This window comes from Sturnira hondurensis, unplaced genomic scaffold (genome assembly GCF_014824575.4).
Source record: "Sturnira hondurensis isolate 20B ecotype Veracruz unplaced genomic scaffold, ASM1482457v3 Scaffold0013190, whole genome shotgun sequence".
Classification (NCBI taxonomy): Eukaryota; Metazoa; Chordata; class Mammalia; order Chiroptera; family Phyllostomidae; genus Sturnira; species Sturnira hondurensis.
The window spans coordinates 1,118,756-1,143,587 of record NW_028085821.1 but is presented as its reverse complement, the minus strand read 5'-3'; the positions used below and the strand labels follow the sequence as shown (position 1 = coordinate 1,143,587).

The 24,832-nt window shown below is 40.3% G+C and overlaps 1 protein-coding gene across 1 annotated transcript in view; it reads left to right on the top strand.

The window, feature by feature from the left end:
- The window catches only part of DBX2 (developing brain homeobox 2), a 40,863-nt gene that overhangs the window by 12,783 nt on the left and 3,248 nt on the right, over positions 1-24,832 (top strand). Inside the window, exons 2-3 of the mRNA XM_037061083.1 lie at positions 2,861-2,956; positions 16,304-16,491. Of these exons, the coding sequence (XP_036916978.1) occupies positions 2,861-2,956; positions 16,304-16,491 (284 nt within the window). The remainder of the gene's footprint in view (positions 1-2,860; positions 2,957-16,303; positions 16,492-24,832) is intronic.

The window sequence follows — 24,832 nt, the reverse complement described above, 5'->3', positions numbered from 1 at the left end:
TCCACTCTTTATATTGAGCAGAAATGTTTTTGTGTGCATTTCCAGCTATCATGACACATGTTTAATTATATGTATGTAAGTGCAACATTGCTCACCCTTTTTCTTTTATTTCTATTTAAAAAATGCCAAATAGCACAATAACCATAACTTAATTATCTATAGAGTGTTAATTTGGAGGATGAAAATAACAGCTAGTAGAAATGCTTGAAAATAAACATAATGAGGCAACTTTTATGCATAGAATATATTTTTATTTTTCAATACTTAATATATTCACAGAAATAATGGAAGATATAACTCTTTCCAAATAATGCTGTGCTCTCATATCAAAATATATTAAATCTAAATGAAATGACCTATTTTTATGGTGGTTTTATAGTCAGTATTAAAACAACTTATGGTAATAATGACATTTTTGAAAAAAACTTACTAAACTTTTTACACACCAAAATAGATGTTTTTTATACTTTGGTTGTATTTTTCAAAACTATGGTACATTTACACAATGGAATACTACACAGCAAAAAGAAAGAATTCTTACCCTTTTGCGACAGCATGGTTGGAACTGGAGACTATTATGCTCAGTGAAGTAAGCCAGTCAGTGAAGGACAAATACCATGTGATCTCATTTATAAGAGGAATCTAATGAATAAAGTAACTAACCACTAAAACAGAACCAGAGACATGGAAACATGGTACAGAGTGACAGCTGCCAGAGGGGACGGAGGCGGGGGCTTGGTGAAAAGAAGGGGAAGAGACTAGCCAAAGAGCACGTATGAATGACCCATGCACATGGACAACGGAGAAGCGATCGACTGTGGGAGAGAGGGGTGGGCTAGGTGTAGGAAGGCAGAGGGGGACACTTTTGGATAACTGTAATAGAATAAACAAGAATAATAATAAAAAGAAAGATACAGGGAGAAAAAAGCTGTCAGGATGATGGACTGTAAAAAATTCAATTAAAAATAAAATAATAATATATAATAAAAATGAATAATAAATATGTGCCAACCGGGAATGAAAAATGACAAGCATTTTCTTATTTGAAAACCCAGATATTAAAAATAAAAACATGAATATTGACTGCTTTCCATTATATTATTTAAAAAACCTGTATTTATAATTAGCTTGCTATTTGAAGGCATTACAGAACCTGAGAGTATAGAATTCTTGTTGGGCAATAGATTTTTCTGATATCAAAATGGCATTGGTGAAAATAAACACATGCTCATCCAATGATTAAGATAGAAGTCTGAAATTACTGTGTTCTTAAAAAAAGGTATGCACATGTATCAAAATAATTTTGATGATATATAACTAAGAAAAGAGTTGCCATTGGATGTGAAGGGAGAGTAATTAAAACATTTATTTTGAGCTCATGTTTTAGCTCTCTGTGCATTTATTACCGAAGATACTGTCCTTCCCTGTGTGTCAGGGCACCAGGGAAGGGGTTAATTCCTGGCCCTCCCCCTTTACCGATGGAGATCAGAAGTCTCCTATTTCTTAGATTTTCAGACCATTTATTCATTTACTGGATATTAACTGACTAGGGTGTACTAGGTTTTCTTCTGGGTGTGCCCAGGTAGAAGCAAATTGTCTGCCTTCAGGAAATTTCACCCAAATTTATAGTGTATTAAATCTCATCATACTAAAGGATATGGTATATTTAAGGTATTTACCCAAAGGCTGGGGTAAAGTAAGTGCTCAGAACAAAAGAGATATTAAGGCCCTGTTCAGGTTGCTCAGTTGGTTAGATTGTCGTCCTCATATGCCAAGGTTGTGAGTTTGATCCCCAGTCAGAGCACAAACAAGAATCAACCGATAAATGCATGACTCAGTGAAACAACAAATTGATGTTTCTCCCTTCCTCTCTCTTAAAAATCAGTTTTAAAAAGAGCTATTAATGTTTTATGACATCCTTTATAGGTATTTTTCATCTACTGAGGAACAGAGTTTAAAATTTCTTACAAGAGTATGATAACCAGCCCATGTATATGTATTGAAAATATTAGGAACAGCATACTTTAATAAAACGAGCAGAACAGAATTATATGGTAAATCCCTATACTATAAACATCAATGCTTTCAGGTTAACTAGATTTCTCTTGTGATGAAATGTTATTACTCTTTTGAAATACTTTCAAATGTGTAAAAGTGATCAGAGAAACTGCATTTTGTTAGGGAATTGCTCAGTAAATTTACTATTATAAACTTTGGAATTCAACTATATATAGAACCTTCTGAAAGTAAACAGTAGGGTAATATAATCTGTTTTAAAAATTACACTTAAGCACTTAACATTCAAGTTGTTTCTTGGCAAGTTTTATGTCTAAAGCTGTGCTATTCACTATATTAGCCCCTAGCCATATGAGTCTATTTAAACCTAAATTAATATAAATGAAGAATTCAGTTACTCAGAATTACTAGCTACATTTCAAGTGGTTCATAGCTGAATGTGGCAAGTAGATAGATACTATGCTGGACAGTGCAGATGGAGGGCATTTCCATCCCCACAGACAGTTCTCTTGAATAATGTTGCTCTACAATATTTTAAATAGAGGAATATTTGATTTGTGATACATACTACTTATAATTATGGCTGCACAGAAAATGAACTATATTACCTTTGGCTTTGATCATTTGAGTCTTTTTGCCACATCGTCCAAATCTTGATTAAATTATTTGGCAAGCTCTTTGACAGATAGAGGCTGTTTTAAAATGACTTTAATTTTGTAAATGTAATAACTAAGTGAAGTCTCAGAACATGAAAGGCTTTTGCTCTGTGACTTTTGGGAAACTGGAATTTTGGACATTGTCTAAAAGAAATGGCTAATCAATGAGATCCATGCTTTCTCTGCAGCGCCTTCCAAACCCTTTTTCCTGAGTGCCCCGCCATTCTACTCCGCGTGCTGCGGTGGGTCCTGTCGGCGCCCTGCATCCCCCACTGCTTTTCCAAGTAAGTTTTTATGCTCCATCAGCAATGCCTCAGTTGTTCTGTAAACCAAAGCAGCAGGGTTTAATGTGCTCTGGAAAACTAATTGGTAATGCAATGGCAAGGAGCTAATTCCTCGCTGAAAATCACAGCGATTCCTATTCAGGAGGTTTCCAGAGATTTATCAGACCTCAGCACACTGAGCAATTGTGAGCAGTTACTAATGACATTGAAACCCAGGACTGACACACCAAGGAAGGCGACTTGTTTTCCATCTGATATAAGAGATTTCAGAGGGACCCGTTTGGCTCTTTCTGAGATGTGTAGCAATACCCACTTAAAGAAGAAAAAGGGAAGGCTAAGAAGTTGTGCTGTGTGAAATTTCCATTTAGCTTAAAATGTGACACAGAAAGTCACTTGGTGTCCGCAGAAAATAATTTAAAATTGTTAAGGTGGTAACAATAAATAAATCCCTCTCCTTGGGATCTTGAGGAAAACCAAGCAGCATCAGAGAAAATATTTGCATGGGAACTTTTCTTCAAACATAACACAGTTTTAATCGAGTCCAGTGATGGAATGAGAATGACAGTTTTCAAAAACTTACAGAGTGTACACGCTCACACATGCACAGGAAAAATGTCTCCCTGGAAGTCAGGCAAGTTCAGCTTGGTCTTGAGACTCCTAAATCAGGTAGGAATCTGTAGGCAGAGAATTCGAGTTGGTGATAAAGCGGGCAGGAGTGCACCCCTGTCAGCTGCCCAAGAGAGAATATTTATTCAGGTTAACAACTCTGTCAGGTGGAAAGTGAAGTAAGAGTTGAGGCAGGCTCAAGCCAGAGCTCATCCTGGTGGGATTCAGAGCCCGGCTGCCTCTGTGTTTTACGGAGGTTTCAGGAGGGCGGCTGCTCGACAGAATGATTCCTGACAAGCGAGGCAGCAAATGCTGGCCGTTTAATGAGCTGCGAGCTTCTGAGCACCTCTTGAGGGGGCTGGTACTTTCCCACAGAGCCCTTTACATGGCTGGGACCCAGCCACAATGGGTGACAGAGCCGTGACCAATCGCGGCTTTCACTTGACTCATCCACACGCGACCTCACCGTGATTTTTCACTGCACAGATGAACTTTAGGAACCATTTCACATGGAAAAGGCTTGGGCAAGGGTCAGTTGCCCTTTTGTATGGTCATAAAGCAGGGCTCTGTGTGCCAGTCTTTTCTCCTGTCTCGCACTCCAAGGGAATTTCTGGACAGCATTTAAAGCACTTGACTGAAAAATAAAGCAGTGAATGAAACTGACTTTTATAGACTCATTCTAGCTCATCTTCCCACATAACCCTGTCCACCTGAAAGGGGATTTAGTGGATGAGCTGAGTGTATACAGGACTTGCTGAATACATAGAGCCCATTATCAACTGTGGGGATTGTTTATTAACCAGGACAGATACACTACTATTTTGGAAGTGACCTATTAATTGTCCATTTAACTAGAGTGTATTGATTCAAATAGAAAAATAGAAACCATGACTAAACCTTTTCCTCGCTCCTTCAAGGTGGTCTCCCATGAGGGCAATTGAAAACTGTTGTGCAGATTAAGGAGACATTTATCACCATATATTTGAGTATCAGGAAAAGACTGCTGGAATAGAGACTGAAATTCTGAACATCTGATACCACTTGATACAGTGGTATGGTGGTCTCTCTGCGGAATTAAATCTTTAGTGTTGTGTTCCGGGGACGAAGATTCAAAGAGGTCCTATACCTAGTTTCAGTTATTTCACCTTGATGTAACACTGTCTCCTATTTTAGAAAATCTCTGGCAATGGAATTTAGGTAAGTGGAAATGGACCAAAAAATTCCATGTGACAGGTGGGGGCATTCGCGTATGTGTTCATGTGTGTGTGTTCATTCTCTAGGAGTGTTTTAATAAGTCTCTAAATTGTGCAAGCGCTCCAGTTCCCAGGCCAGTTTAACAAGTAGAGCACATAAAAATAGTTGTACGGACATTTCCTAGATAACTTCTTCTTAATTGCTTGAAAATTTACTTTAAGCAAGTTTCATTTTCTTCCATCTGCTTCTCAGTTCTTCCCACCTTATGCTTTTGGTATAACTGCTGTAATTTGTGTCCATCCCCGGAGGCTTCTGAGTCTCAGGCTTATCTTTTTTACTGCGTACAGCACATGAGTGGAAAACCAGCACAGCTCAGACTGGGGATCCAGAGCGCTGCACTGGGTTTCCTTTCAGCTCTAAACTTGGCATTTTACACCAGCTTAGCGATGCCAGGAGTGTTTTAAATCAACTTTGGTGTCTCATTAGTTACAATTCTGAAATGAATTCCTTATTTTCTTGTTTATAATGTTCATTGTATTGGCAGCAAATAATAATGAAATGGTGGATTTATGCAGTCAATAAAGACTTTTACATAAATAACCGTGATGCCAGGGAACAGTTAATAAGGCTTATGTCTGCATAGTAATCATTTTTATTTAAGGCGTTTACTAGATTTTCCCCTTTTCTTCCATTTTTTAATAATAAGAATGATTTTCATGCCCAAGCATTTAATTTTTTTCCCATTGCACAAAAGAAAGAAAATGAACAGTCCAAGTAATCTTGTATTATGTTTCAGGTTGGAGAGCCAAAATTAACATTTGTACTAAGATGTTTAGTAAGTAATGAAATCAAGAGCCCTCATTATCATTTCACAGCATTGGCTTCCCTGTTTCCAAAGTGTAGGATGGGATCAACACGCCCGTAGCTTGCAAGTGAAACATCATTTTGACTCTTTTAACACGATTCACTTGTTTAAAACTGATTTAGTTTCTCTTGTTAACTTTTAGGTGGATGATTGACTCGTTGCAATGTGGAAACAATCATTCATCCTGTGCCCTTCCCACATATAATAAATACTGTAATGGGCTATTTAAGCACAGTCCTTACAGGGGGGAACAATTAAAAGGCAGTGGTAAAAGTTCTCCCCTCCCTTGAAGCGGTGTAAGGAAAATCTTTGATATTACACCCATAAGGTTCTTTTTGAAATAACACATTTCTCAGTTAAGAGGAAATGGAAAGTTGTGGAAATTATGCAGAGAATGACCTTAAGAAAAACTACCTGAGAAAAGTACAGGAAAGTCCTTAATTAGGTAGAATAGCTCATTGAATTCATTGGATGCTTATTTTGCTTTGTCTTTGAGTACCCAACTTGCGTTTGACCTTTTGAAAATTTTCTGGAGTAAAAGACAAAGTTTAAACGTGGAGCAGCAGGGAGACATTCCAGGACAAGTAGTTCTGTCTTTTTAGGGGAGGTGACCTGAGAGTTATATTTAATTTTACTTTCTTCCTGTCTTTGTTAAAACTTAAAAGAACATAATATACTCTCCAAATTTGATTTCAGGATTTTGTTGAAGGCAGCAGGGAAGGGACATCTTTGTTGTCACTGTGCATGGAGGTTGGTCCTGCGGGCATTACCGTCAAAGAGGGCAATGCTTGGGGTGGCATCCTAGCCCCCTGCCTGCCTGTGCTCTCAGCAGGAGCGGGGAGTGGGCTGGGGAAACTGACAAGACCTATGCAAGTTCATAAAAGGCAGCACAGAAGTTTCTTTTACAAGGATTTCTCTTTGGCACTCTACTCTCTTCAGAGGGATGCGGCATTGTGTTTGAATAGAGAGAGAAGCCTAATTATTTTGTCGAAAACATAATTGAGTTTGTGCAGTAAGTTGAATGTAGGTTTTGACTTCTCAGTAGTGCAGGGAGCGGTGCTCCATAGATAAAGGACACTCGGTCAACAGGAAAAATGTTTAAAGGGAGCAGAGACTCACAGACAATAGATTTTCCAAGTTGATGGTTCTATTCAGCATTTCTACAGAGGCAGTGAAAGTAGATGAGTAATGTTCCTGGAATGGAGTTCCCTTCTCCCTAAATGTTCATAAGTAGTGGAGGGTTGGGGAGGAGAACTACTTAGTGGTATAAGGTGCTTGTCCCTGATCTTGACTCTAGCCCTTGCCTGAACATAACATGAAATCTAACAGGGAAGCTAATACTGAATTCCCCTGAACTAATGCATAGGTACAGAACAGGGGAGCGAGAGAATTGGACGCATAGAACAAAGTAAGAAAGGGTTGTACTAGTAGTAGCTTGGTATGTGTCTAGAGAATGATGTGGGGATGTTGAATTGTGCTTTTAGAAATGGAATATCCAGAATCAGGGAGATAATAGTCCTATCAGACTCTGTAAAGATCAGACTGCCCATACCTGTTCAGTTCTGGAGGCCGACTTTAAAAGGCACATTGAACAAATTCACATATAAAAACTGGGTCAGGAGGTAGTCAGCAACTAAAATGGTGAAGGAGCTATGTGGCTGGTTGTGAATTTTTGAAAGCAGTTGAGTATTTTTGGCTGGAGAAGAGAACTAGTAGGGAGAACATGAAAGTTATCTTCAAGTTAGATGTACTGTATTCATTATAGATACAAAGGATAGACTTGGGGCCAATGAGTAGGGTTTAGTGGAAATTGAATTTGGGCTTAATATAAGGGACACTTTTAAAGAAAATCAAACTGTACAGTAATGAAATACTATATATAGAGGTTAGAGGACAACTTCTAGTTTAAATAGGGTGGGCTCTATCTTTTCTCTCAAACCCCAAATCCACAGGAATTACATAAAATGCGTGTGTGCATGCACACACACACACACACACACACTCCACACTTGAAAATAAGGAGAGCAAGGAAGCTCTTCACAGGAGAGAAATTGAGAAAACCATGAAAAATAGGTGACAGGAAGTTACCACTGTCTGAGTATTATTGCAGAAAAAGGTGAGCCCACAGAGAAGAACCACCCTCTGTTTGAGGAAAGCTAACTCCAGAGGAGACAGACAGAGTCATGGTTCAAAATGACTTTAAGTCAAAATGACTTAGCTTCGAAGAAATAGTTAATGGAGGCTGTTGGCACCTTGGCTGGCCTGGTGGAGAGATCTGCATTAAGCAAATGATCCATCTCTTCAAGCTCTGAGAAATGACCATTGAATCTACACAAAAGAATGAAAGGAAGCGGCCTCTGAAAGGTTTGTTGGTAATCTCTGACTTGAGCTATCCTGAAATAATCTTTTTTTTTCCTAAAAGCCTCAAGAGATGTAGATCCAGTGTTGCTTCATAGACTTATGCAGTAAGTTCCTTACAGCCACAAAGATGGGTATTGAATCATCAGTTAGTCTTTAATACAGAAAGCCTGTGTAAACTCAGAAAAAAAAAACCTGAAGCAGCAGAAATTACTAGGAGTGGCCATTTCTTTGGGTTGCTGTGATCCCCCCAGGTGGGGAGTAGAGAACAGGAATCAGCAAGGCCAGTGCCATGGTGGGCCCAGGAGCTCAGAATGGAGCAAAGATGTGAACGGGCCAAAGCCCTTTACAGGGCTCCTGAAGCATTAAGAAAGCTGCCCATTATGGGATCAGTAATCCAGAGATGCCAAGGAGTCAGGGTGAGTCTGAACATCACACAAAGGACTAGCACACTGTTCCTGGGAAGGGGCTGTGTTGGATTGTAGTGCAGTTCTTTGCTCTTGGGCTGATTACCCCGTTGTTCTCTAGGGCTTGCTGGCAGTAATGAATAGCAATGCACTGTCTTCAGAGCTCAGCCGTGTTTTCTGGAGGGAGAGGCGAGGCTTCCACTAGTTTATCTAATGCTGTGTTTTTCTATTGCCCCGTACTCCCCCAGCCCCAACTTTCCCCAGACAGTACCATTTACACACAGCGCACCTCCATTTGTACTAGTGCCTGTTGCTACGCCCTCTGCATGCGGGTATTCCCTGGCTGGCATTTGGAGGACTTCTCAAGCTCCAGGGAATCAGGTCTTTGAAATTATTTCTACCCTGGGTCATTCTGCCCGTTTAATTTGACTCGTCCCCACCTGCCGACTTCTTTCCCTAGCCACTTATAACTTTGACAGTCTTTGGTGTAGTTTTAAAGAGCATTGATTGGCTTTGCTCTGCTCTGATGTCTGACCTCAATTGCCTCAAATTTTTCCTATGAAAAATGGGGGTGGTAATATATACACAGCTGGTGATTGTTGTAAAGATTACACAACATGCTGCATGTAGTTGGCACATATTTCATCACATGTTGAGCCCCAAATATATGTGAAAGCCTCATTATAAAATTATAACCATAGTGATATTCCTAATCTGGTAAAGCCTATAGCACCTTGAATTGGTGGCCCTTTCCTCGACTACATGCCTTAAATTCTGCAACTCTTTACTTTTATTTTGTTCATTTGTTTATTTTTTGTCACCTGGAAGTTTCTACACAAGTCAGACATTTATTATGAATGTAAGAATAGTTAGAGGTGTTTGTTGCTTATAGATTTACAGTAGTGTTTGAGAGATTTCTGAGCCACCAGGTTCCCGGAGTCTGTGTTTATTTTGCAGGTGTAAATTTAAGCATGGATTCATAGGTTTCAAAAATATGAAAATAGTGTGAGTTCATGAGTGTGCCTAATGGTTAGGTCCAGAGAGAACTTGTAAAATACTTATGGGTCAGAGATGCAAGGGAGCACCAACGCTGGAAGCAGCTTCTGGCAGAGTGACAAGGCACGTCACTGCGTGAAAACGTGCCTGACTTGTGCGTTGAGGGCAGCGCTGAGAGAAACCAGGCAACCAGCAAGGAAAGGAAGAGTGTGATATTCTTTATCTCTATTATTTTTTTTTTTGCTTGTTCATTGGCTGGATTCATGTTTGTTACAGAGCACTGAAACCTGAGGGTAAGATCCAGGAGTTAACCCTTGGGCCCTCACAGCCACTCTAGGTCCCTCTTTCAGAGAACGAGGTCTGGTTTGGGTCCGTGACCCCCCAGTGTTACTGTGCACCGCACTGTTGAGAATAACTTACTGATAGATTCCCTTGATGGGCATCTTGTTTCTCTTTACTTAAAAGTAGTTCATTAGCAAAACCTATGCGCTTCTATGAAAAATTGGGGCATTTAAATGTGTTACTCATTGTTTTATTGAAACATATAGATCTTGGTGAAGAAGGGGCTGTGACAAGGTAGAATCATGACTTCTACTTCTAAAACCTCTACTTAAAAATATATGTATGTTTTAAAAATAAATTAGCCTTATAGGTCCATAAATTTGTTTTGCACATGTATATAGACACAAAAAGTTTTATTAACTCAGAAAATATTGACTTTTCTAAGTCAGGTCCTCCTTGAAAGGCTTTCCTCTGTGGCAAGTTATAATCTAAACTTGCTCCAGTCACTGTGGCCCTGATCTGCCTTCCCAGTTTACCTCCTGAGTTCTCCCCGTTCATACCCTGCAATCTGGAAACACCACGCTGGGCGAGATTCTTAGATCCACCGTGTTTCACATGTCCTTGTCCCTCGCACGTGTCTGCAGATGTTGACCCCCCTGCTCTGCCTGCTTTGGCTGGGTTGCCGGCAAGGGGAATTGCCATTTTTCTAGCTGCTCTTCTCTCAGGACTTACTCTGTTGGCCTCCAAGACTAAACAGCTTCCTATCTGATGTTCTAAGTACTTTCTCTGCTGTGGTCTGTGGGTATCTAGCTCACTGGATGGTGGCCATCAATACTCTTCCTGGACCCATCCCTGTCAACTGTGAGCACCTGAAGGATGGACTGGGTTCCTCTCAGCAGCAGCCCAATCTCTCTGTAGGACTATTCCCCCAAAGGCTGCTGGAGTATTTGCTGTTTTCCTTGGAAAGTAGAACTAGACTTAAGTAGAGTGGAGATGAATTTTTGTCCATAACTCTCCAACAGTAGCCTGTCTTAGTGCTTATTTTTGCTTCTCAATCTTTTTCCTCTGAATTTTGCTTAGTTGTAAGCATAGTATATATCTTACATGTTATGTGTATGATAGTATATTTCTTTGCTGCTGCTTGATCTTCATAGTCCTCATCTTCAATGGCTCTTTAAGATTTCACCAAGTGGATATAGCATAATGAACTTTACCTTTGCATATTTAAATTTTAATATATATGGATATAATAAGGACAGAGTGGATATATTTATTAACTAAGAGTTCCAGAAGCAAAATGCCAAGTGAGAAGGGCACATTGGAGTTGGGGGAGACAATTGCAAGGTGGTACAGGAGATACCACGTAGTCCAGGCTCACAGACTGACCCGGGACAGGGTGCAGAAGCCTATAGACACAGGCAGGAGGTCTGGCTGTGTTTGTAAATGTTTTCTTCCTCCCCAGTTGTGGTCCAGCACCTGAGTAAAGGGGCAGTGTGGGCAGAGGAAGGGTTGCAGCGTTTGGATTCAGAAAGCCTTGTCACCAGCTGCGCTCTGTGTCCTTTGCGTGGCTGTGGACCTTAACCATCTGTAGAGGATGTCTGTGGCATATTATTCTTATAAGAATCAAATGAAATCCAACAAGGAGAAGTAAACTAGCTTTGTGGGATCTTTACTATGGGCCATGCAACTTCCTTGTGCTGTTTCATCAGGTCCTTAGAACAACCACGTAAGATGAGCGGAAAGAGTCTCGCTTGCTCCCAGTCGCATTGGTAAGTGCCAGCATCCAAGCCCAGTTTTTCCCTACTTCACAGTCCTTTGTCCTGAGCTTTTGGAGAGAAATGTCATCCCACCAGGTAAATCTGTGCTCTGAAAGATTGCAGAAGGGCCAATTCCAAAGTCTCTGTATCAAGGAAAGTTTAGGGAAGAAAAAGATTTAGAAAAAGATGGACATACTAAAATATGTAGACTGTTTTTATTAATGACCAGTATTCCATAAAGCCACTTAAATCTCTGATAAAGAAATAGTGAATTCAATGGTCAAAACCTGACTTCAGCCTATGAGACATGAGACAGGCACAAAAAAGGTGGTCTTGTCAGTGGAGAATTGACTAGGATCCAATGAAAGGATGAATGGACAGGTTGTCGGTAAAAATGGACCTTTGTAAGGAATTTGGCGTGATTATACCCCAGAGGCTATGGCATTTCTAAGGAGGTGCGAAGGTTACCGAGCTGGAAGGAAAGAGGGAGAGGCCAGCGGTGGTTCTTGCAGTGTGAGGATGAACCAGAAGGAGCGGTAACCCAGGGCTGGGGGACTCCTTGGGAGATGTCCGCAGTCTTTTAGACAAGTAGGATAGGGAGCTACCATGTTATAGAGGTAGAATTAACAAGATTTATTTACTGACATTCTCTTTCTAAGATACAAGTCAGGAGAGTGTGAGTGTTATGCAAGGTTAGGAGTCTTTGTTTTGCATTCAGTCTTCCTGGATTTGAAACCCTACCCATGTGACCTTGGATAAAGTTACTTAAGCTGTCTGGGCTTCATTTTATTCATCTATAAAATGGGGAGAATTGTAGTAGCATTCATAGCATTGATTGGTTGGAAGGATTAAATGAAATAATGCACAGAGTATGCTTGTGTTTCTCATTATCATGTCACACCCTGCCTAAACATCTTCTTTATTTTTATTTTTATTTTATTTTTTAATTATTTTTATTTTTTTAATTAATGCTTGTTTAAGTACAGTTCTCTGTCTTATATTCCCAGCCCTGCCCGCCCCCCCCCCCCAGCTTCTTCTGATCTTCACTACGTATTGGATAGTGTTCCAGATTCTTGTAGTCCTTTGTGACCTGGCTCGACTCCATTCCATCATCCCTATGCCAGAGGTCCAGATGTCTTCCAGAGCCTCGCAGGTAGAGGGCAAGCTAGGTGAGGCTACGATAAACTGGGGGCCACATGTTCCCCCTAAAGGGAGCACCCACTACTCACTCTGGTAGCCATTCGCTTCATGGGAAAGTGAGCCAGTGTGGTTGCCTTTGAAGAGACGTTGGAAACCTGGACTTTACGTGAAACCTCCCAGTTAATAAAGGTGGACAATTAAATCATCATTCCTAATCAACATTCTAAAACCAAACGAAGCCCAGCTGCAGGGTGTATGTGGTTGGCAGTGCTCTCTCTGATTGGGGGCCTTCCCCAGCCTTGCAGCCTGCTTACTTATCCTTGGACAGACTTTATTCCTTTGTGCTGTAGTGCTTTTAGACGTGCTGGTTACTCTGCCTCATTTGGCCTTGGTTCTTTCTCTTTTGAACTGGTTTGTTATTTTATTTATTTATTTATTTATTTAAAAAATTTTTTTAAATATAGTTTATTGATTATACCATTACAGTTGTTCTATTCCCCCCTTCATTCCCCTCCACCCGCACACTCCCTCCCCCACCCTTCTCCCCCCGTAGTTTATAACCACGTGTCTCAACTTCTTTAGATTCTATATTTCCCCCACTATTCTCACCCTCCCCCCCTATCTATTTTCTACCTACCATCTATGCTATTTTCTGTGACTTCTCCCCCCTTCTCCTCCTCCCACCCCCCTGTTTCTAACCCTCCATGTATTCTTCATTTCTATGGTTCCACTCCTGATCTAGCTGTCCTCTTGGTTTGCTTTTGTTTTAGGTGTGGTTGTTAATAACTGTGAGTTTTCTGTCCTTTCACTGTTGATATTTTTCATCATCTCTTTCTTATATAAGTCCCTTTAGCATTTCATATAATAAGGGCTTGGTGATGATGAACTCCTTGAACTTGACCTTGTCTGAGAAGCACTTTATCTGTCCTTCCATTCTAAATGAAAGTTTTGCTGGATAAAGCAATCTTGGCTGTAGGTCTTTGGATTTCATGACTTGGAATACTTCTTTCCAGCCCCTTCTTGCCTGTAAGGTCTCTTTTGAGAAATCCGCTGACAGTCTGATGGGTACTCCTTTGTAGGTGACTGTCCCCTTATCCCTTGCTGCTTCTAGGATTCTCTCCTTCATTTTAGTCTTGGCTAATGTAATTATGATGTGCCTTGGTGTGTTCCTTCTTGGGTCCAACTTCTTTGGCACTCTCTGAGCTTCCTGGATTTCCTGGAAGTCTATTTCCTTTGCCAGACTGGGGAAGTTCTCCTTTATTATTTGTTCAAATACATTTTCCACTCGTGGCTGTTTCTTTCCCCCTTCTGGTACCCCTATAATCCGGATGTTGGAACGTTTAAAGATGTCCTGGAGGTTCCTAAGCCTCTCCTCATTTTTTTGAATTCTTGTTTCTTTACTATTTTCTGGTTGGATGTTTCGTTCTTCCTTCTGGTCCACTCCCTTGATTTGAGTCCCATTTTCCTTTCCATCGCTATTGGTTTCCTGGACCTCTCCCTTCATTTCAATTAGTTTAGCCTTCATATGTTCCTCTAATTTGTGACTGTACTCTACCAATTCTGTGAGCATCCTGATAAATAGTGTTTTAAATTGGGCTTCTGAGAGGCTGGCAATCTGTTGGTCACTTAGAGTTATTGGCTCTGGGACTTTGAGTTCTTGCATCATCTTTTGGGCTGTTCATGCCTGTTAAGTAGCAGGAATGGAGCCCTAGGTTTTCACCAGAGCAGGGCAACTCAGTCGCTGGGTTGTGACATTGTATGTGGGGGCGGGGTCAAAGAGGGACAATGGCTTCCCTCCCGCGCCCACCTCCGCGACCCCCACCAGCACCGCAGCCACCACCGGCACCAGGGCCACGCGCCCCGCTCCACTGCACACGAGTGTGCCACCACTGTCCGCCCTCCACCACTGGGTTCGCCCCCTGGGGCCTGCGTGGTCCGTCTCACTGCACGCGAATGTGCGACCTTGGTCAGTCTGTCCCGCATCCCGACTAGGTCTGGGCTGCCTGCGCTCCTAGGTCTGTCCTTCCCGACCCTGCTCCGCTGCTGGCTCTGCCTCTCTTACCGTCCCCGTTGAACGGTTCGTAGCTGTTGGACTTCCGTATAATTCGGTTTTCTGGTCTCTGGGTGTGTCTTAGTTCTCCAAAACTTTTGTTGTATCCAAATTTGGTTGTGGGAGAAGGCACAGTGTTTCCACCTATGCCTCCATCTTGGCGGAAGTCTGGTTTGTTATTTTAGACTTGGCTCAACACAACTGTTTTCTCTGAACTCATTTTCTCCTTTGTGATGTAGAACTTTTTATGGATCATTCTATTCTAGTACTTATGTCTATATGAAATGTCTATTCATTTGCTTGTTTATTTAAAAATAATTATTAAGCACCAAAATATAAACTGGAATCCCTGCTCTCCAGATGCCTATTTTTGGAGGGATGGTCATATGTCAGTCCTCCCACGAGAGGGCAGGCTGCTTGCGGGCAGGGACCATGTGCTAATTGTCTGGGATACTCACTGTATGGTGGGTGTCTTCTTGCTACTGTAACAGATTTTCACAAACTTCTCTTCCTGAAACAATTCAAACTTAATACCTTACTTATATTTCTGGAAGTTTGGAGCCTGCAGTGGTCTCACTGCACTAAAATTAGGGTGTCAGCAGCACTGCATTACTCCCAGAGGCTCTGGGGAGAATGGGTTCCCTTTCCTTTTCCAGTGATTGCTTGTCTCTCTTGGCTTGTGGCTCCATCCTCCTTCATCTTCAGAGCAAGAAGTGAAGCATCTTCAAATCTCTCTCTGACTATGACTTCTTTTTTGATTCCTTCTTCCACTTATGAAGACCTGTGTAATTGTATTGGGCCCACCTGGATATTTACAAGGTACTCTTCTAATCTCAGGGTCAGCTGATTAGCAACTATAATTCTATCTGTAACCTTAGTTCCCCCTTGCTATGTAATGTCACATATTCACAGGTTATGGGGATTAGGACCCCCCTTCACAACTAGGAAGCCGAATGAATGAATGAATTAAAAAATGAATGGATTATGAATGAAACTCTTAAAGGGTGGGAACCAGTGTTGTGCTAGCCCCAGAAAAGCAGAAGTAGTAGTAAATGTCTCAGACTTGAAGGAGTGGGTGATCAGCTGATCTGGGGAGATGGTGGTTGGGGGTTCTTCCAAACCTCTTTTCTCTGATGAAACATCTCTGATTCTTATAAGTCTCCCCTGACATCCGGGTTTAAGGTCGGACTCCTTGTTTTGTGTTCTTAAGGTACTCTGCCCAGGAATACTTCGTTATTATACTTGTGACATTAGCTCAATAAACACCTTTCACCAGGTTTTACAGGTAATGTGTGTGATAAAAGATACCTGTATTATTTCTCAGTGTGTAGCATTGAACACAGTGCCTGGCATATGATGAGTGTTGGAAAATTTCTGGGGAAAATGAATGAATAAGTAAACGAAGAATTAGAGAAAATCAAAGTGTTTAAATCACCTACTTGTTCTGCAATGGAGTTTTGTTACTTGGGACTGTGGACTTTCTGGCACAGCACACAGGATTGGGAGGGCAAAGAGCATTTGCCAGATTCTTAACAGAGTCCGACACCAAAAATTGGTCAAGAAGCACTGCTCTAAGCATGCAGAGTTCAGAGACAAGATAACTGAGCCGTGGTACAGACAAGGAGGACACTGCCCTGGAAAGACAGACTGACTCCTCCTCACTAAAGCTTTCGTATCTTTTTTCCCTCGTAGGAGAGGAGAAGGTGCTGCCCCTCCTGACACAGGACTCCAATTCCAAAGCTCGGAGGGGTATTTTAAGAAGAGCCGTCTTTTCCGAGGACCAGAGAAAGGCTCTGGAGAAAATGTTTCAGAAGCAGAAATATATCAGCAAAATAGACCGAAAGAAACTTGCCATCAACTTGGGACTGAAGGAGTCACAGGTACTAAGGAGCCGGAGAGTGTCGCTGCTCCTGATTTCTGAAGGAGCAGGACGAAAACCATCCCCGTGGCACACATTTGTTGTGGAGCGTTATCGAAAGATTTTCATAATTTTTTTAGTGGGTGGAAATAGATATCACAAGTCCTCTTTGGATATAGGTCCATTTGCTGAGACTTCTAGGTTTTTGCCTTATTAATTCTTCCCAAATAAACATAAATATTAAGGCTGTGGCATTTACATCATTAAATTGCTCAGTTTTTAGAAAAGCAGGCTACTTATTTTCCTGCAAAAAAGGGACCAGTTTTCCTGTCTTTTTCTCCATTTCAAATCCAAAACCAAGGCATGAATTCATGACTCACAAATGCCTCTTAATAATTTTATTTTATTATTTTGTACTTTGGGTTTATGTCAGGTACAGTCAAGTCATTTCCAATTTGAACACCTTTCTTGCACTTCAGTGCTTCATATAATTTTGAATGAGACCATTGTGACCTTTTGGGAAGCACAGAATACTGCATTTAAAGATTGGCCTGCTAATTATAAATAATTAACTGCATAAGGCACTAGTATTTCCTATTTAATCCTTCTAATCACCACTCGAAGCAAGCAGTGTAACCATCCACATTGTGTAGGTGAGGCAGCATAAGAAGGAAACATGGGTCCAGTGTCCCGCCACAGGCATCCCGACTGTGGGGTCTGCATTTTCCTTAACCTAGACCCACCGCGCACAGTCGGGAAGGACATGCACTGTGCAAGGGCACTTGGTTAAGGGCATTGACAATGACTGAAATGCAATAGGTGCTCTGCTCTCCAAGTTGGCTTTCTTGGTACCGGGCTACATTCACCTGGATTTTTAAAATTAGCATCAAGGCATTGAAGGGCTAGCACCATGCTCTGTTTTCCCCTTGATACAAGTGACCTGGTTTCTAACTTTGGATTTCATTTAAAACAGTTATTTTTGGATAAAACTCTCCTTAACCCTGCTTGCCTTCCCTGGGAAAGTGATCTGTTCCTCCTGTGTTGCCCAGCTTTTTCTAGCCACAGGAAGCAGTATGTGGCACAGCAGAGGGCCCTTGGCCTGCATCAGCCAGTCTGCGCTTTGCTTATGAGTGGTACTGAGTTCCTAATCTTCACTGATGGCTGCATACCTCATTTTCTAACTCTAAAATCGGGGACCAATATAGAAATTCTTTCTATGTCACAGAGCAATTTGGGGTATATGAAAGGTAAATCAGGAGCTGTATTTGGATGGTCTACCGTGTGCAGACCATCACAGACACCAAGACACTGGTAGGTAAGCAGTAAGCGGGAATATCAATAAACACTGATTAAGATACACCACTTGCACCCTGGGAATTTATGCAGCCACCTGGGAAAACAAAGCAGAAGCTCAGGAACAGTTCAGTAACAGTGTAAGATAATAGTATTGGAGACATCACCTGGTAGGTTAGATATGCTGCCGAGTAAAGGAGATAGATCAGTAGTCCTCAAAGTTATGTATCACTAGGGCCTTACGATCATTCCTGTCTCTGGGAAGGACAGCCATGTAACTGGTCCACATGCATGTGGGGAGTCTAGTGATGGGACTTTGTGATCCCCAGAGGAAGGGTGAGGCCTGAGGACCACAGGGGGGCCTGGGAGACCTGGTTTCTGTGGGACTGGTACAGACAAGAAACTCCAGAATCAGGGAGGAGTAAATGTGCTGGTTTTGGAGGTCAGGGGGGCTTGGGTTGAATAGGAACTTGAAGTAGGTATTAAAAGATGAAAAGTGGCTGGGTTTGATCTGATAGTGCTCTGGGAAAGTGTGAAAATCTGTGACAATTGAAAGGAGAATGCAGCCAGCATATTAAAGAGTGTTTGTGAGGGGGACGAGCGTAATTTCTTCGCTCTAAGAAGACAGACTATTTTCCTGTTTGAATGCTATCTTCCAGTTCTTACCCGTAGGTACATGGTTTTACATAAGTGATTGCATTGTTTTAAAGATTCAAGTACCTCAGGAATGAATGCTTTTTTTAAAAATTGAATTTGGTAAACATCTCAGAAGTAATTTAACATTTCCTTATTGCACATATATCTAATTACACAGTTAATACATGGTGTTTCTTATGGTAAATTCAAACAAAAGAGAAATTTAAAGTTAAAAATGAAAACTCATCTGCTCACTTTACAACCTAACTCCTAGGTTACCACTATTATTTTTTAACTGAATGTATTGGAGTGACCCCGGTTCACCAAACCATACAGGTTTCAAGGGTGCATCTCAACGCAGTGGCATGTGCACACTGCATCAGGTGCCCATCGCTCCAAGCTGAGTCTCTTCCAGTCCCCATTCCCCCTGTCCTTTGCCCACCTCCTCCTGCCCCCACCACCCTGACCCTCTGGCTATCCCCACATGGTTGTCTGCATCTGTGTGTTATATGTATGTGTTTTTTCTCAATCCCTTCACCTTCTTTCATCCAGCCCCCTACCCGCCATCCCCTTGGACAGCTGTCAGTGTGTTCCATGTGCCTCTGTTACTATTTTGTTTGTCAGTTTATTTTGTTCATTAGATTCCACATATAAGTGAAATCATACGCTATTCATCTTTCTCTGACTGGCCTACTTCACTTAGCATAATAATCTTGAAGTCCATCCATGCTGTTGGAAAAGGGAAGAGTTCCTTTATTTTTACAGCTGAGTAGTATTCCATTGTGTAGATTTACCACAGCTGTTTTATCCACTCATCAACTAATGGATGCTTGGGCTGTTTCCAGATCTTGACTATTGTAAATAACACTGCAGTGATTATAGGGGTACATATATTCTTTTGAATCAATGTTTTGGGTTTCTTCAGATATATTCCCAGAGGTGGGATAGCAAGGTCAAAAAGCAGTTCCATTTTTAATTTTTTGAGGAAACTCCATATTGTTTTGCACAGTAGATGCACGAGTCTGTATTCTCACCAACAGTGCACAATTACCTTTTCTCCACATCCTCGCCAGCACTTGTTTGTTGATTTACTGATGATGGACATTCTGACAGGCATGAGGTCATATCTCATTGTGGTTTTAATTTGCATCTCTCTGATGACATTGAACGTTTTTTGTATGTCTATTGGCCATTTGTATATCCTTTCTGGAGAAGTATCTATTTCAGTCCTTTGCTTATGCTTTAATTGGGTGGTGGTCTTCTTGGTGTTGAATGGTATAAATCCTTTATATATTTTGGAAATTAACCCCTTATCAGGTGTATCATTGGCAAATATATTCTCCCTGTTTATTTTGTTGATGGCTTTTTTTGCTATACAAAACTTTTTTATTAATGTAGTCCCATTTAATATTTTTTCTTTGTTTCCCTTGCCCTAGGAAATATATCTGCAAAAATATTGCTATCAGAAATATCTGAAATTTTATTGCCTGTGTTTTCTTGTAGGATTTTTATGGTTTCATGCCTTACATTTAAGTCTTTAATTCATTTTGAGTTTATTCTTGTGTATGATGTAAGTTAGTGGTCTAGGTTCATTCATTGCATGTGTCTGTCTGATTTTAACAGCAGCATTTATTGAAGAGACTGTCTTCACCCCATTGTGTGTTCTTGCTCCTTTGTCAAATAACCATCATTTCTAAATGGCTCTTGTTTGAGTTTATTGGCATACCATGTATTTTTTAAAAAACAGATTTGCATGTTTTGTAGGCACTGATATGTAATAGAGCATAAACACTCATATAGTGACTACCGTGTGCCCTCATGTTCAGTGTCATTCATCTCTCTGGTGACTCTGTGAGATAGCTACTTTCGGTATTGCTGCTTTACGAGTGAAGAAGCTGAGGCCTGGAATTGTGCATGCATAATTTTAAGGAAAAACAGGCTGACTCCATGCACATAATGTGACGTTTTCTGAAGGGCAGTACAAATCACCTGTGTAACCAGCACACAGATCACTCATTCCAACATCACCTGGGCTGGTGGCCCCCGCCTCCCTCTGTGTCACTAACTGCTGCTTCCACTGTCCTGACTTCTAATGGCATAGGTTGGCTTTGCCTGTTTTTGTACAAATAGAATCATTCAGCGCCTATTCTCTGGTGTATAGCTTCTTTCACTGGACGTCACATCTGTGGGATTCGCTCGTGTTGTGGCGCGGAGTGGCAGCTCCTCGGTATTCATTGCTGCGCACTTGATGTGCCGGTTTGTTCATGGTCATGGGCGGCATCCGGGTTGGGCCCAGTTTCGGGCTGTTTTAAAAAGGCGCTGACAATGCCTGCTGTTTTGCACTTTGCTTTTTTCCCTGATTTAGGTGTCACAGGATGCATCCTTCCGTGTCAGTACTTACAGATTTACTTCATTCCTTTTTAGTATCTCATAACAGACAATCGCATACATATGTCTCAATTTATTGAGCATTCTCAACTTCAAGTCACTTCCAAGTTTCACTGTTGCATATCTTTATGCACTTTTAAAATATTTCTGTAAGATGTGGACTTAAGAGTGGAATTTATATGTGAAAGTATGTAGACATTTCAAATTGTGATAGATTAAAATTTTTTCCAAATATATATTACATCAAAATACTGAATTATATCAAATTTGCATTCTTAATAACACAGTCCCTTTTAGCAAAGCCTCCACTGTTTATGATTTTTTTAATGTTGCTAACAGCTCTGGCTGATGTAGCTCAGTGGATTGAGCGTGGGACTGCGAACCAAAGGATCGCAGTTCGATTCCCAGTCAGGGCACATGCCTGGGTTGCAGGCCAGTTCCCAACAGGGGACGCATGACAGGCAACCATATATTGGTATTTCTCTCCCTCTCTCTTTCCCTTCCCCTATAAAGATAAATAAATAAAAATAAATAAATAAAATGTGGCTAACATTATTGGCAATGATTTTTTAAAATTTCTGTAATTACCAAAACTTGAAGGTTTGTTAATCACTTTACTGGCTGTTTTTAATCTGTACATTAGCCTTTACATGGCCAGGCCATTTTTTTGGTATCATTTGTCTTTTCATTGATATGTGGCACTTGTTTTGGCTGTTAATAACATTTTTGGAATATTATGGTCAGTAACATTTTCCTGTTACAATTGTTGAAGAAATCCTCTCTGAGTTTGTGGCTTTTGTTGTGGTAGGAGAAACAGAACACAAAATTTACCATTTCAGCCTTTTTACAACGTTTGACTTGCTGGCAGAAAGTCCTTTCTCATCGTTGTACAGCCGTCACCACCATCCCTCTCCAGAACTCTTCTCGTCTTGCAGAACTGAAACCTTGTACCCGTTAAACAATGTCTCCCTGTCCCTCCCTCCCTTAAGCCCTTGGCACCTGCCACTCCCCTTTCTGTGTCTATGAATTCTTCTCCGTAGGTAAGTTATATGCGTGGAATTAACTGTATTTGTCCTCCGGTGACTGGCTTAGTTCATGCAGCATAATAGCTTCAAGGTTCATTCATGTTGTCGTCTGTGTCAGAATTTTTTTACTTTTTATACATATAATCCTATTTCATTGTATGTGTATACATTTTGTTTATCCATTCATCCATCAATGGACACTTGGGTTTCTTCCATTTTTTGGCTTTTGTAAATAATGCTGCTAAGAACACAGGTATATAAGTATGTAATTGAGTCCCTGCTTTTTTAAATTATAGGTCTTAATTTCAGGCACACAACGTAAAGATATGACATTTCTATACCTTATAATGTGATCACAATAATGAGCCTAGTAACCTTCTATGGCCGTACAAAGTCATTACAATGCTATTGACCGCATCACCTGTGTGGTACACTGTGCACAGCTTATGTATCTTAAAACCGGAAGTTTATACTGCTCATTCTCCTTTACCCTCCGCACCCAGTCCCCTACCCACCTCCCCTCCGGCAACCATCAGTTTGTTCTTTGTATCTAAAAGTCCAGTTCTATTTTTTTTGTTCATTTGTTTTGTTTTAGATTCCACGTATGAGTTAAACTGTACAGTGTTTGTTTTTCTCTGACTGACTTATTTCACTTAGGATAATACCTTCCAACTCAGTAATTTTCAGCCGGTATGTCACAAGAATTTTTAAAACATGTAATACCTGACTATCTAGTCAGGAGCACTGACTTCTTTCCCTTTCGATTGTCAAATTAAACAATGACAACAGCCAACACAACAATAGCTGTCAGGTATGAATGAATCAAATCAAAATTATACCTATTTTTGGTCAGATTGGTAAATTATATATATTTTTGGTGTGCCACAAAATTTTAGTAATTGTGTGTGTGTGTAGGTATGTACAATCTTCTTTATTCATTCATCCATCAACAGGCACCTAGGCTGCTTTCGTATCTTGGCTATTGTAAATAATGTGATGAACACAGGGGTGCATATATCTTTTCAAATTAGTGTTTTTGTTTCCTTTGGGTGAATAATCTTAAATTTTTTGAGGAACCTCCATACCGTTTTCCATAGTAGCTACCCCAATTTACAATCCCAATAGCGCATATAGTTTCCCTTCTTGACGTTCTTTTCAACACTTGTTAATTATTGACTTTTTGATAATAGCCATTCTGACAGGTGCGAGCTAATACCTCATTGTGGTTTTGGTTTGCATTTTCATGCTCATTAGTAATGGTGAGCGGCTTTTCATATGTCTGTTGGCCATCTGTTTGTTCTCCGTGGAGAAATGTCTGTTCAGGTCCTCTGCTAGTTTTTTATCCATTCTTTAAATTTGAGTTGTATGAGTTCCTTATACACTTTGGATATTAACCTCTTGTTAGATGTATTATTTGGGAATATCTTCTCTCAGTGGCATTCTTCTCAGAACAAGAACAAGTAATCCTAAAATTTACATGGAACCAGAAAAGATCCGGAATAGCCAAAACAATCTTGAAAAAGAAGAACAAAGTTGGAGGTATCACATTTCCTGACTTCAAACTATATTACTGCTCTAATAATCAGAACGGTATGATACTGGCACAAAAACAGACATATTGATCAATGGAACAGAACAGAGATCCAAGAAATAAAACCTCATTTATACAGTCAGTTAATCTGTGACAAAGGGGGCAAGATTATACATTGGGTTAAAGACAGATTCTTCGATAAATGGAGTTGGGAAAACTGGACAGACACATACAAAGAAAATGAAACTAGACTACTTTCTTGCACAATATACAAAATAAACTCAAAGTGAATTAAAGGTTTAAACATAAGGCCTGAAACCCTGGCCAGTGTGTTTCAGTTGGTTGGGTGTCGGACCACAAAGCGAAAGGTCACCAGTTTGAATCCCAGTCAGGGCACATGCCTGAGTTGTAGGTTTGGTCCCTGACTGGAGTGAGTACGAGAGGCAGCCAATCGATGTTTCTCTCCCTCTCTTTCTCCCTCCCTTATCTTCTCTGTAAAAATAAATGAAATCGAATTTTTAATTCTAAAAAGACCTCAAAATATAAAACTTGAAAACATAGAAAACTCTTTCACATTGGTCTTAGCAATATCTTTTTAGAGATGTCTCTTTGAGCAAAGTCAATGAAAGCAAAGATAAACAAATGGAATTGCATAAAACTAAAAAGCTTTTGAGTCCCTCCTTTTAATTCTGTTGGGTAGTTTGTGGATTTACTTTATGTTTATAGTGTCTTTGTTTGTACATAAATTTCTTATTTTAATGTGGTCAGCTCTACCCTTTTACTTGTAGCCTTTGTGTTTTATGTCATTCTTTTTTTTTTAAAGCACCGGTAGGAGCTTTCTTTTTTTTTATATATATATTTTTAGATTTTATTTATTTATCTTTAGAGAGGAAAAGAAGGAAACAAGGAGAGAAACATCAATGTATGGTTGCCTCTCGTGAGTCCCCTGCTGAGAACCGGCCTGCAACCCAGGCATGTGCCCCATCTGGGAATCGAAACGCGATCGTGTGGTTCGCAGGCCCACGCTCAATCCACGGAGCTACACCAGCCAGGGCCTCATTCTTTTTTTTTTTACTGATCATCACATAGTTTATTGCATTTAAAATAAAACTAGTTTTATAATTTTAGAACATATTTCAAAAACAATATACATACTGTTTAAATTTTTGAATTATTTTTTAAATTTTATTTAATTATTTTTCAAGTACAGTTTTCTATTACTTAATAAAATATTCACCTCTCCAAGAATATAATGATACTCTGTTATATTTTATTTTAGAACTTTTATAGTCTTATTTTTATGTTTAGTTGTTTAATCCATATGGAACTTTTGTATTTGTTGAGAAGTAGAACTTCCCCCGCCAGATATACCTTTGTCCCAATACCGTTGATGGTGGCAAAACTCATTTCATGATTATTTTAAGTTGAAGCATCACTCAACTTTCTGGAGATACAGAAGAGCTAAGGGAAGAGGAGAACAATGAATGTGA